Genomic DNA, 14,933 nt, shown 5'->3' with positions numbered 1-14,933 from the left:
TTGGACGACGGTCGGCCGTCGCGGCTAATGAAAAGATATTCAGCGCCCACGTCCACTACTATAGTGGTTGACAGATGTTATACATAGATAGCAAGCTGAAACTCCCAGGCCAAGGCATTAGGTCGACTTATTGACTTAAAAAACGATATTATTACTTGAGTTTCGCGATAGTGCCTCCTGTTAGTAGATTTCTCAACTTACTGGCCACTACAGCTCTGTAACCGAAACTACTCGATTCGACATTCGCAATATTACTCAAAGCAATCGAGTCGAGCACCAACTACTCGGCTCGACTCGAATTTTCGAGTACTCGCACACCCCAAGTAAAAAGAAATTCACTTCAAAGCAATTGAAGTAACAATAGAACAAAACCGTGTTTGAGTTCAGATATCCATTTTAGTTCCCACCTTCCATGTAGAAAACAAAAAGATGCCATAGACGGATAAGTTTTTAACACGACCACAACCGTATCCCTGAAATTTAATTAGTTATTGCACAATCATATCAGATGACTATCCCTATTACGCATTGAAGAAGACAGAGGTATATCGCTCATTTTCGGTTGGAAATAAATAACTGCCACCCGAAGTGGAACTTATAAAATAACTAAGTTTCTGCTACATACTACATGAGTGCACATTCATCATGAGTTTTCGTGAGAGAGGGTCTGTGTTTTGAAGGTCCTAAAAAACTTGAAATTAATGAAACTTCAACGCTGTACCCTTTCCAGAAGACTACGGACGGCATCCACCATATTTCAAACATGGTATTGAAAATTAAAGCTTATAAAAGTCACTACTTAAACTATCCTTAAACAACAGCCCAAAAATCAACCATGCGAACCCCAAGAATACCAATGCCAAGAATCTCAGCACTGTGCTTCTTCTGGCTCCTAACGCAAAGAAGTGCATAAGTATATCCTCTTATTTCTTAGGCAATGTAGCGAATACTACTTGACCTGCATTTTCCAACGAGTGACGTAAATTTCTCCTAAGCATATTATAACAGTGCTTTCATAAAGTTTTTGTGTTAAGAAAGAAGCAGAACAATTGAGAGCAGTAGACTGAGCTTAACATGCTTAACTTGCACATGAATTTAGGTTAGGAATTTTAGGAGTTCAAAATAAATATAGCGAGAACTAACAAATAGCGAGGTCATCAATAACGTTATGAGGCACTGAAATGACTCCTTTTCACGCGTTAAATATAGGGGCTGACAAAGAATTAGGATAAGGAAGCACTAGGAGTAAGGTCATGTAACACGAGCACATCGGGGAAGTACGGGTACATCGCTAGAAGTAATACTTATTCAAGATAAAATATTTCCACGGTAACCGCTAATTTAGGCAATATTTATTGAGGGAAACCTATTGATTATCTCCATTGAGGAATGCGACTGAGTGACAGCTGGAAAAGATAGCTGCCACGTGAGCACGCAATTCTATTCATTTGTTACGATTTTATAGTCTACACCTACTTATTTACAAAAATATTCTAAGTAATAACTTTCTAAAGGATTCTAATTACTATTACTCTAGCTAACGCTTGGTGGGATGCCTTCTCAAATTTAAAAAAAAAATACAGGCTGGGTCCTTTATTCGTGGGCTGTGTTCTTGGAACAAGGATAGCCAATCCCCCTCTCCAATCATGTTTGTGGAACACAGAAGACTTAAAAATTGATAAATGCTTAAAACGGTCGGTAGGTTTGGATTAGCGAAAATGGAGTTCAACATGAACTACTCCACGGGCATGTCAATTTTACGCATGGCGGAAATGGGGCAAGCTTCTTACTTAGGGGCACTCGCACTCTTAGACTTCAGCCCTCGACATCTTCAAGGCATAGACTTAAATAGTGAATTTTCATTTTCCTCCTAATATCTACATATTTCTCCTCGAATCAACAGGAAGGGAGCCAAAATTTCACGTCCACGGGGCCGACGCGACGACATTGTGATTCGGATATGGTTTCCTGAAAGGAAAAAGGAAAAGTCTTTAAGGACTTGAGGGCGGACGCGCGGATGAAAGGGAAACCGGTAAAAAAAATCATCGCGGGGGAGGACGTCTGGGATGGCTCTAATGTCTAAAAGGAGGGGGGTCCTCTCGCGGGAGGGGCATCGGGAGGCCACCGATGGGTTAACGAGGTCGCTGCTCAAGAGCTCGCGGGGGGTCTCCAGTATAAAAGCGCCCGTCCATGCAGCAATCTTCACTGCGATATCACCACCAGTGACTAAAGCACCACATCCCCTTCCATCAAGCGGCTCATCCAACACCGCACGAAAATGTTCGGCCACCTTCTACTCTTAGTGCTACTGGCGGCCGGCGGCCACTCCGCGTCCATAGCCGGACGACACGCAAGACATGGTGAGTCTAATTTTTCAGGAATCCCACTCTGGATTAATGTTCCCTGCAGGAAACTCGGATTACTTTTAAATGAACCCAGTGCTAAAACTTCGGCACGATCTAGCATAGAGAAACTTTAACTAGATATCACCCTTGGTATGTTTGTGTTAACCACAAATTTCTTTAGCAATTTGTCTAAGGATTTCCCCAGCAACTATAGCCTGTATATATTGGCATCCATTGCCATCCGTCAAAACTTTCAATTAAACGTAACTCAAATTGTAAAAAAGTGAACACAAGAATGACCAAGAAAAATAATAAAACATAATTAACATTGGGAAAGGTTGACAACTTTCAAAAGATATATATTCATACGTTTCTCAAACTGAAGCTAAAGACATTTAATTAGCGAAGAATAGTATAAATCGGTATATTTCGCGTGATTAAAACAACTATTAACTCGTTTTCTTTGTCGATAAAATAGACTGAGCGGTTGAAGTCGCGACTCATGACAATTAAAGTGTGAAAAAAACGGCTTGCTGTGGTTTTACCGTCGTATGCGACGAGTTCTCAGGGCAGAAGACTAAATATCTTTAATGCCAGAGAAGAAACAAATATACCATTACATTATATTTAGCAGCAGGCACCATAGTACTAGACATATAAACCGTGAATAGAGAAAATATTTTAATAAAACAACTAATATCTAGTAAAAATATATACGTTCTCTCAAATTTCAAAGCGATTGAAACTCCTAGCGCTACAATAAAGACAACCTTGCTTTCTATGCTTTAATAACAGATTCTAAAACTGTCTTAAAATATCCATTATCCAAAGTTCATCCCTTCAAACTTCAGAGTTCCTCATGTTACATCTCTGTATACGAACTGGTGAACAGCTGTTCAATACCGAAGTGGAGTGACACTCCAAAGTCCTGATAACTGCTATCCTCCACACCTTAAAACTCTTATCTCTTCCGTTTAGTGCTCGGAAAATGTGCCTTCCTTCTTAATCCACACCTTTGCAAATGATGTGTGCCAAGTGCACCACGCACCTTTTCCCTACAATCGTAAAAATTTCAACGAGTCCCATGAACCTCAGTTTTTCCAGCCATAAAACTGCTGTGTAAATTTCCCCGTCAGCACATCTTGTCACTCGAGAAAAATATTAATGTTCCATTGTAAGAGCTAATTTATGATATGCACTCTCCAGATAAGTGTAGGTAAGCAGATTTTCTACTTCAGTTAAACTAGGTAATGGGGATTCCATTAATTCCTGAATTTATAAATCACTTCAAACTGTGAATACGTAGAATCGACTTACATTTTATTGTAGAAGTTACACAAAAAGCAATAATTTTCAATGCTACTTAAAAACATTTTTGATGAATTTTCTTCATGCATAGGTCGGCCTTCCTTCCACCTTTGAAAAATATACATCTCAAGGAAAAGGCCATGATAGTTTCTTTTAAAAATTTCGAGCGTCACCGTTTTACTACTATCGAAGAGATGCTTCAAATGAGCCGTGGAATTTAACATGATTACATTAAGAATTTCACTTTTTATGCGAAAATATTCATGGGTGTATTTAATTCAACGAGCGTTCATAAGAGGCAATAATCAATTCATGCAACTTTTAAAATCTCGTAATTACTCCTTATCAGCAAAGTAGGTGAATGGTTTTGAATTATGTTCCCAGTATAGTGATGGAAGGGATAATGATATGAACGTAAAAGCGATACTCTTTATCTAACAGCGGAATGATGAGATTGGAAAACGTCGAGAAAATTTCTAAGACGAGATCACAAAAGACAGTCATCCGACTGGAGCAGGTTAAACCATAGATTTATAATCGTGGGAGGCGACTGCCTCTTAAAATTCAACAGCAGATAGTTCATATGCAGTTCCATTATTAACAAGGCAAGCTAATAAGATGGTCAGTAGATGTAATAAAGAGGATGAAGTAGGGGATGCAATGGGATAAAAAATCAAGTTATTGGATGAAGGAGGTAGCTACTTTATCAAGTTATTCTATTGAGACTTCCATCCACTAACGTCAGAAAAATACGACGATCCCTCATGAACTAATTGATTTTTAGATAGAGAGCCTAAAAATACGAATGTGAAAGGAAAGTACTCCGAGAATGTGCAAAAATAATACAAATAAGACTACGCTATCGGAGGAGAATGGTAAAATGTTAGAGAAGAAATTAGAGAACTATGAAGAAATGCACTCCATTCACCCTCATTTTGACAGAGTTGAGGGACGAAAGCATTATGAGGGCCAAGGCCAAAAGATTTGCGTAGGAGCCAAGTATTTTGGGATTGGAAGGAAGGAGAATGGTGAGAAAGAAGGGGGAAGAGAGAAAGAAGGAATAAGGAAAGAGTGGGGGGCGTAAGAATGCGAGGCATACAAATAAGAAATTAAGTGCATGCTATAGAAAGATTTAACGAGCAGATGTAATGTGCTAAAAGAGGCTTTAAGAGATATTCATAGCGTTAAAAAATTGTAAATCACTAGCTCCTACGCCAGAAAACAACAACAAAACACTAGAGTTAATCTAATATTTGACAGTTAGCCTTAGGTGATAAAGATAAGAGAAAATTCCACAGAGGAAGGCTAAAATATAGGAGTCTGTGTTGAGATGAGGATGGTAAAATGAAAGAAAATAGGAGAATATCCTCATGGAATGCATCCATACATCAATTAACAGTCTCAATACCGAGATGATTGATGAAGGCATTATGAGGGCCGAGGGCAAAAGATTTGCGGAGAAGCCACGTATTTGGGAATGGAACAAAGAGCGAGGAAGGAGGGATGAGAGAAAGAGGAGAGGTCCTGGAGGACTCGCACACACATATACACGCAAGGGAGGGGGAGGGAGGGACGTGATGCGCAAGCGAATGGCAGACAGCCCTCGAGAGCACCTCCGGACTACTCGCTCGGAAACCTCAGCCACCCTCCTTCCTCCACGTCCCCTCCGTCTGGCCAGCAAGCAAAACTCCACCGCCACCTCCTCAAGTCACGCCTCTCTCCCTCTCCTCCCCCCCGTAGTAAACTCCGCTCACGTCTCCCGCTGGAGGCGAAGGCATATCTCGATTAATCTGCCAACCCCCAGTCAGGTGTCGAGGACGTATGTACCACTGACGCCCCTGAAAATATCCTCTTCGTCTAAATTTTACGGGCAAACGCAGTCGATTCATTCAAGAGCGGTCCTCGGCCATGAACAAACTGTTGTGCAAGACTCAGATTCCAAAGGAAAGCCACCGAAATAACCATTTGTATCCCAAAATGTAAAAGGGGAATGACCTCCGAGCCGAAGTCCACTTCATCCTCTACACGCAAATGAACAAAAATATAATGAGCTCTTTCGAGCCTAAAACAAGTCTTAAGTTAGGATAAAAGAAGCCACATAATGCGTTTTTTTAACCTACTTACAGCGATGATTCAGTTCTAATTCAGTAGCCACAGTTCACATTCCCACGATATCCTTGCCTCGTAAAACACGAATGCCATGTATCATCTCAAACCAATCCAATAAGTCAGAGTAAAAACAGGGAATCATAGACTACAAAATTATAGTTCATTAATGTTAGAAATGCCACTAAACCATGGAAAGTAAAATTTTAAGACGACGAAGAGTAGTAACCGACTTCAGATGACAATAAATAGCAACACAGAGCAGGCTAATTCCGTAAATCTGAAATGATAGAATTATACCTCTTAAATTGCAATTCCAAGTTTTTATTCCGTAAATCTTGCATTAAAGACTTTTTAGAAGATTTTTTTAGCTTTCTTACTTTAGATTTCAGCTTCGATTTTCCATAATTCACCACTATGACGATTAATGTATTCTTCCTCGATTTTGGTAAGAAGTGACTCAAATAGTTGATTTTTATTCTTTATTACCCACAGTTTACTATCGGATTCCTACGGGGAATGGAGATGTCACTGCCCGGGTACCACTGATCAGTATGTAGTTTTCTTTCAAATTTTACGAGGCCGTTTACGCAAGGCATGTAATTGCACAAGTGAGTGCATGAGCAGCTGGTATTTCGAAAATTTCTCCGTCGACATTCGAATCGTGAGGATGAATATCCGTCGTTAGAGGCCAATTTAATAACGTTTCCGCGAGTCAAAAACGTTAATCACGTCTACACAATGCAAAATCGAAGACGCATCCTTACAGCATTCGCATTACACAATTACATGTCCCGTGTAAACAGCTTTTTCATCCACTGTAAACCACCCTACATTTATGTCCACACAACTGTTTTAAATGTTGCATAAATTTTCATGCTACACCCAAATTTTCTTTAAAAAACAATAATGAAGTTACTCATCACCACCTTGATGAAGTTTCATCAATTTCCTTTAATCACATGTTCTTTTTCGAATGATAAAGAATACTTTTAAGTTGAATATAACCCCTCGCATTTGATTACCTAAACTGAAAGCTGGAGAAGCTAACTCCACACTCAATTGTGACACCTGAAGTTAGACGAAAATTCCGATTGAAAACTCTTAACATGCATTATTTATAAAAGTTCCAATCCAGATGTGGTTGCCTTACACTTATAAATCACGAACTTGTCTATAGAGAAATCTATAATGTTAATCCTTCACAATAAGATTTTTTCATCTTTCATTACACATTCGACGTTATTTTTTTAATTTCATTACACATCCGAAATTATTTTTTAATTAAGTCAGTAAACAGCTGCTTAACCGAACTTTTTATGTGATTCAGTTCTACTGTGGTAGAAACTCGTACAGTTATAAACGACTTTCACATAATTTAAATTTTTTTTCGAGGCAATCATGTATTACTGACTTTTAATTCCTAAGTTCCGAATTCCAGCTGTTTTATGCTCTAAATTCATATTTCTGTTTCCTTCGCAGTTCTGGTGCCTGTTTCCCACCCTTTCTACAGCCAGGGATCCGCCATGAGCTACGGTGCCTTTTTCGGTCAAGGTCCGGGAGCCTCATTCGCAGCGAACAACGTCATAGCCGGCGTCGGAAATGCGGGTCATCCGGGATCGCAGTCTGCCCAGCCCGAACCAGCAGCTGAAATCGGAGCTACACCAGAAATCCACGATGCCGTGCCGGGAAGCAGGGAAGCCCAGAATGAAGTCGCCGCCCCCGAAATCAACGATCAGGAAGACGCTGTTCCTATGGTGGAGATTATGATGCCTGTCATGCCCGTGGTTGCGGATGAAGCTGAAGAACAAGGTTATGAAGGAACCACGGAAGCATCTGAGGAAGGCGAGGAAAGTTCCGAGGGGTCTCCTGAAGATGATTCCTCCGAAGAACCAGTTTCCGAAGAAGCCAGCGAACAGCCTCTTTCCGAAGAGATCACAGAGGAACCTCAATCCGAAGAAGTAACCACCGAGGAGTACCAGACTCAGGAGAACACTGAAGAACCCATCTCTCAAGAAATCACCGAGGAGCCCCTGTCCCAGGAAATCACGACCGAGCCCCTCTCTGAGTACATCACCGAAGAACCAGTCTCTGAGGAGAATTCGTCCGATGAACCCGCTTCTGAAGAACCAACTTCCGATGAACCTGCCTCTGAAGAGCCCGCCTCAGAGGAACCCGTGTCGGACGAGCCAGTTTCCGAAGACGCTCCGGCGAGGGAAGCCGTGGTGGAGGAGCAGGAACCCGAACAACCCGCTGAGCCAGAGACCACGGTTACCCTCCAGGCCCCGAAGGAAAGCGAGGACCTTCCTGCGCACAAAGAGCACGTGGCCATAGAGACCCCCAAGAAGACGGCGACTCCCAAGGAACAGTCCCTCCCGGGCAACGATAAGCCATCCTTTCCGGGATTCGGTGGTGCCGTTGGCTGGAACTTCTCCCCGGACAAGTTCTTCGGCGGTGCCACTCCCCATTTCGGCGGCGGCGGATCGGGCAGCGGATCCTCTGCTTCAGCGAGGGCTTCCAGCTCGAGCTTCAGCAAGGGAAACGGCGCTTCCTTCGCATCTAGTCACGCCTCTGCCTCAAGTGGATCAAGGTGAGGCCAGGTATCTGATTCAAACACTACGCTTTCGCACTTGCCCACAGTTCCGGAGAACTCCTCCAATAATTACAAAAACATATGACTGGAAAATTAAAAGTTAAATTTATTCTTCATTAATAACCGGTATAAGGTGTTGAAATATCTACGCATACGACTATCCGTCCATTCACTTCTCCACTGACGAATCAAACGAAGCCTGCACTGAAACGATAAAGAATCTCATCCAAAGATTCTGCATATCAGAATGCAAATATTAGAGCTGTCCTTCGTGAGATATGGTTTAACTAACAGTAAGACGAACATTTGAAAATTCCGCTGCAAAATAACTTGATTTGTTCTTTTTCACAAAATAACCTACTCAATTTATAATTGGGCTACCCCTTAGTATGAAAACAAAAAGAATAATTCCGTCTGTATCGATCAATCAAATTTATGACAATGGAGACCTCTTTAACAATTAAGTTGATGGAGATGAACTAATACATCCAAGCCCTGGATGGTGGGTATACTTACCAAAGCTAAGAATTTGTAGAAAATATTTTAGAATATAATATCTTTGGCACAACACTGTATTAAATGAAGAGCTTCAAATTGGCCGAAAATATAAGCTATGCAAACTAGTTATCATATATTTCTTCAAAATGAATTAACCGATTCCCTGGCACATGGTCGAGGTAAATGAGGAATTACTTAAAGGAAGTCCGAATTTTCAGTACAGGGATTGATTTTTACGGTGGTGGAAAGATGAGAGGGAAGGCCTAAATTAAAATATATCATTGATACAATGTATGGTCCAAGCATAAATCCTGGTACGATGAAAAGCTGGTGCTCTATTGATCCAGAATCTGCATCTAGTTGATCAAGGTGAGGGAATAGACCCGCGTCAATACAAGCTTCTCCACGAGTCCCTTTTATTCCCAAAATCTGAGACGACCTTTAAAATATCTCTAGCATTTAGGAAAAAAATTAACATGATATTTCCAATTATCATCATTTCCGTGATAATTCCCGGTAACATGTCGATATGCTTAAAAAATTAACACACCGGAAATAGTCACAATACTCTGGTAAATAAAAAAAGCCTGATATTACACGTAAGAGGCTATGTCTTCTTAAGGTAATAAATAATAGCAGCTAGGGAGCAGGTGGTATCGCTGGAATTAAGCGTAAATGCTCCAGGAAAAGAAGCGAATACAAATAACGCTGAAACAGAAGTTTCTACCGTCCTCTCCTTCACTTTTTCATCCACATTCTAATCTACAGGTAGGCTTTCTATCAATCTAGAACTACTATTTATGGAGAACATTTTTCAGGTACAATATTTAAAAAATGATCTATCTAATCAAATGCTAAATTTTGACCCAAAATAAAACCCATACAACATATACATCTCGCATTTAATAAATATTATTTGATTCGACTATTTTGCCTGCTTTGATAGGGGTGGTTGAGGGTTTGTTCAAATTAACTCTCACACATTTCAAACTCGGGAATCAATTCCACGATAACGGCAACACCCAAGGGAGAGGATTATGATCTCAATTTAATATTAATACAATTCATGGACCAATCATTCACCCTGGACATGTGAAAATGAACAACTAATATGGTAAGTTTTGGATGCAATTCTTTCATTAAATTAGTTTGCATAGCTAATATACATTTTATTTTTTTCTTTCAGTTCCGGGCAATGGTGAAGAAATATAATCCCAACTAAAAAGGAAAAAATGGAAGAATAATGCATATCATCGGTCCAAACATGAGAACTACGGAAATGAACGGTCAACGAACGACAAGGAGGAATGTCAAAATAAAATTATTTATATGGGAGCAGCTAACTTATGTATTTTAATAACCATTAGGGGACTTGTTTTTATAATTGTGCATGTAAATTAATTTTTAGTAGTGCCAAAGCAAAAATAGAAATAAAAAGTCATAATTAAATCATTTTACAGTGTTTTATTACAAATTACGCCGCGCATTGATTACTTTTGAAAGCATCGATAAGTCCATCAGAATTGGCTAGACGATTCATCGATTGAAGCTTAAAAAAACAAAATCATATGTAAGTAGGCCTGAAGATAATATTGATTCCCAAAACACTCATCAAGGTAGCATTTTGGTGACATGAAATGAATGGATATAAAATTCAACTCTGCCATGAGGCATTATGACAAACCTAAAATGAATGAGGTTTTCCTGGGAATTTATAAAAACGTCATACGCAAAAAAATTACCGATAGGTTGCAATAGAGTTCATGAATTATATGCTAATCGAACTAACATTTCATTCAACGCATCAACACTTTAGCAAAATTACTAAAAATAGTTCCACAGGAAAAACAGCAAAAGCATAATAATTTTATTAAGAGAAAAAAAACAAATAAATTACTTTAGAATGCTAAAGTTTTATGCTTTAGGTAAATAAAAACCTAAAAATATTAACACGTTGCATACCGATGGCGAGAATTCTCGTCATTTTTTTCCCGAACGTTCCGGACGGATTACGAAGATTCTCGTCATTTAGGCGCATCAACCTAAACAGTTTTAAAGCGTAAAGTACGTATTCGTTAGTACGTTTTCAGTTGTTGTTCGTAATTCATAATGAATTGATGCATCATAATGTTTGATTGGGTAAAGTTATATTCTAAACATTAGCTTTTTAACCATGTTAAACCAAAGGCATTACTCCCTAATAGGCACATATATCCATCCTCAACACCTCCACCCAGAATCGGCGTTCCTCTTCTTACCAGCGTTGGCATCTTTTTTATCTTTTTCCTTGAAGGTTTGCACGCATTTGTGCTCTAAAAACCACTCATATGAATATTCCATATTATGGCATCACACCGGGAGGACAACACTTTGGATGAAGAAGAAATTTTGTTAGACTTGTGTGCTGATGATTTGTCAGATGTACCATTAGGGCAGGGGTCGGCAACCAGCGGCTCGCGAGCCACATGCGTCTCTTTGGATATGAAACTGCGGCTCTTTAGTTCCATACGCAAATATTACTTATTTAAAATAACATTTAAAAAAGATTTTGAATCGACCAACGAGGATTGGGCACCATTTCTCTCTCTCAGCCCATTGTACTCGCTTTTCACTCCACCTCTCCCCCGTGACACGCGTTGTCACTGTCGTCAGTATGGTAGAAGCAAGCTCTCGAATGAAGCCGTCGCCGCAGTGCTGTTGATGTGCGAAGGAAGTGGGGGCCAGTCCGGCGCGAACCATGGTTCACGACGTAAGCCAGCAATTGTCGCTCTAATCGTCCGTCACTACTCAAACTGACCTTTGCCTTCCTACTGAATTCGCTCCAACTCATAATACACCAAGAAGCGCTTTGTGTCCAAAAATTTCCGGCCGAAATAGTTGAGGTCATGAATTTGGTAATCATGATTGTTGGAAACATAATGAAAATACACTTACATTATGTTTCCTGTGAACAAGTTCCACCAAATATCGCCTTCCAACCTTAAGCTGATCATGATTGTTAACAGCATCTTGTCAAAACCACTGTACCATCGTCAGTTTAAAGAATTCTTAAATGAAATGGAGACTCAGTATTCCGACCTCCTTCACAATAAAGTGCGATGGCTTTCCAAAGGTGAGGTGTTGAAACGTTTTGCTTTGTGCTTAAATGAAATAAATACAGTCCTCAATGAAAAAGGCATTAATCACCCTGAATTAGAGAACGGCAAACGGTTGCAAAAATTTTATTTCATGGTAGATTTCACGGCAAAATTAAACGAGCTGAATCTAAAACTGCAAGGAAAGGGAATCCCAGTCTATGTTTTGGTAGAAGAATTGGTTTGTTTCGAAGAAAAATTAACTATTTTAGCAGAACATATTCAGAGCGGTAAATTGCTTCATTTTCAATTTCTAAAGCAATATCGCGATTAAAAAACCAGAGCAACTGTTGACACGATTTACTTCAGCACAGTTATAAAAAAATTATAGATGAATTTGCTGACAGATTTCAGCAATTTAAAACCAACAAACCACTCTAGCATTCATAGAAAATACTCTCAACACAATTAGTGACGAAATCCACATTGAGCCCTTTGGAGTTGATACTGGATCTTTAGAAATGCAATTGATCGATTAAAAAGTAAAGCTTTGTGGAGTGGAAAATTTACAGAGTTGAAAAGCAAGTTGGAAGAGTTGGAGGTCCAGAAATATATGTACGTAACGCAACAAAAATGGACAGCTTTAAAAGAATTGCCGCGAGTTGAGGCACTTATATTCGACGCATGGAATAGTCTTCCAGATTGCTACAGTGAGGTGAAGAAGTTGGCATTTGGAGTACTGACAATCTTCGGATCGACATATTCGTGCGAGCAAGCATTCTCTTGCATGAATATAATTAAAAGTAAAGTAAGTAGCCAACTAACAAATGAAAATTTGGAGTCATGTATGAAACTTAAAACAACAAGTTATGAGCCAAATTTTGTCCGAACTTTCTAACACCATGCAAAGCCAACGCTCCCATCGAATTTGTTTGTTTTTACTTTTATGTACAAGTTACATTGTTTAATAAAGTTTAAATTTTTGAAATGTATGTTATCGTTTGTTTTTATTTTCACATCAATAGGACATGTGCTTGCAGAGCAACACTTTGCCAATTTCAAAGAAGTTAAAAAATGGGTTAATTAATGGTTTAACTCACAGGAGTTACAATTCTTTTAGAATTTTATCCATAAATTACTTCAGAGATGGTAAGATGTATAGAATCGAATGGTCAATACTTTGATTAAATAAATTTTAAGGAAATACTTGAAATAACGTGTTTTATTTTGCGAAAAATCCGGTAAAGACTTTTACACACACCTGATATACTACCTAATTTGTTGTAAAAAACACTACTTGTATAAGAATAAATAGATTTTTTCTTATGAATAAATAGATTCGTTTTTTTTATAAAAAAATATTTATGCGAGTGCTATTTATTGTTGGTAAGAAAAATTTTTGTGACTCTTTAAAACTTTGAAATTTTGTAAATTGTAATTTTTGGCTCTTCTGACTCAAAAGGTTGCCGACCCCTGCATTAGGGTATGACGAGGATAACGACGAAAGTGAAAGCGATTCTGATTTTGTGGTGAATATGGAAACTAGAAAACCTATTCCTCTAGTTATCAGTGAAAGTGACTCCGATGCGAGTGAAAATGAAGACAATGCTTTGGCAGGAAGTTCTACTTCATGGAAAAAAATAGATTTTGAGAGATATTTAGAGCAATTTTTGGGCCAACCTGCAGTGAAGTGATTACCAGAAAATTCCACTAACATCCTCGACGTGGTCTCACTATTTCTTGGTAATGATTTTTTTGAAATGATGTGCCATCAATCCAATTTGTATTGCTGTCAAAATAAGCATAAATACAAAGAATCGCCAAAAACAGGGAAGTGGTCAAACATAACCATGGCTAAAATGAAAAAAATCTTTTCTGTTTTGATTCTGATGGGTCAAGTGAGGAAAGATACACTGAAGGAATATTGGAGTACAGATCCTTTCATCGAAACAAAAATATTTAGTGACTACTGATGCGAAACAGATTTTAGCAGATGTGGAAAGCGTGGCACTTTAGTGATAACGAAGCATTCTTAGATACTTCGGATAGACTACATAAAATAAGACCCACCGTGGAATACTTAGTTGAAAAATTTCAAAATGTGTAGAAACCAAAGCAGGAATTGTCACTTGATGAAGCCATGATTCCATGGAGAGGAAGATTGAAAATCCTATCTATATACATCAAGACCTATAATCCTGCAAAAATTGTAAAATATGGTTTACTACTTCGAATGATTTGTGAAAGTGATTCTGGCTACATTAGTAATTTAGAAATTTATTCAGCCGAGGGGAAAAAATTAGAACAAACCATCTTGTCTCTTTTGAAGCCACATCTCAATCTTTGGCATCATGCCTATCAAGACAACTATTATAATAGTGAGAAAATTGCAGAACTGCTCTTAGATAACAAAGTAAGAGTGTGTGGAACCATAAGACCAAATTGGGGACTCCCTCCCGCGTTGAAGAGCGAGGCAAAAACTTTGAAAAAGGGACAGAGCACGTTCTCTTGTAAAGGTGAGGTGTTACTAGTGGTTTGGAAAGACAAGAGGGAAGTAAGAATGATTAGCACTGTTCATAACGCCAGCATGGGTAACTCAAAGGTAAAAGATTGGGTTACAGGACAGGCAATCAAAAAACCCACTTGTATTATAAAATACAACGAGTGCATGAAAGGTGTTGACAGGGCGGATATGCACTTATCCTATTACTCCCTCATGATAAAAACAATGAAATGGTAGAAGAAAGTCGTGCTGTGGCTAATAAATTGCGCTCTTTTCAATGCTTCCAGAGTTTATAAAACCCTAAACAAAAATAATGGCATTCGATTCAAAGGCTTTTTGCTCCAGACCGCCAAAGAGTGGGCAGCGAGTAGGCAGGAGTCGAGTGAATCATTCTCGGACGATGACTACGATGATAAGCCAACAGGACGGGCCCCTTCAAGAGATCACCCACAGCGCTTATCGAGAGACCTTAGCAAACACCATCTTGTTCCTATTGTGGGGAAGGG

General features: G+C 39.1%; 1 protein-coding gene across 2 annotated transcripts; it reads left to right on the top strand.

The window, feature by feature from the left end:
• The first annotated feature begins 2,191 nt into the window (after positions 1 to 2,191).
• Positions 2,192 to 10,302, top strand: LOC124174016 (probable serine/threonine-protein kinase kinX). Of its 2 annotated transcripts, XM_046553162.1 has the most exons (4): positions 2,192 to 2,360; positions 6,255 to 6,311; positions 7,242 to 8,349; positions 10,037 to 10,302. In XM_046553162.1, exons 1-4 carry the CDS (start codon positions 2,279 to 2,281, stop codon positions 10,050 to 10,052), a joined length of 1,263 nt encoding a protein of 420 aa, XP_046409118.1. In that variant the 5' UTR covers positions 2,192 to 2,278; the 3' UTR covers positions 10,053 to 10,302. The 2 variants fall into 2 exon arrangements, with proteins under 2 accessions (XP_046409118.1, XP_046409120.1); XM_046553164.1 differs by lacking the exon at positions 6,255 to 6,311.
• Positions 10,303 to 14,933: the final 4,631 nt, after the last annotated feature.

This window comes from Ischnura elegans, chromosome 2 (assembly GCF_921293095.1).
Source record: "Ischnura elegans chromosome 2, ioIscEleg1.1, whole genome shotgun sequence".
Classification (NCBI taxonomy): Eukaryota; Metazoa; Arthropoda; class Insecta; order Odonata; family Coenagrionidae; genus Ischnura; species Ischnura elegans.
Note: the sequence above shows the minus strand (reverse complement) of the source record. Positions and strands in the feature narration are given on the sequence as shown.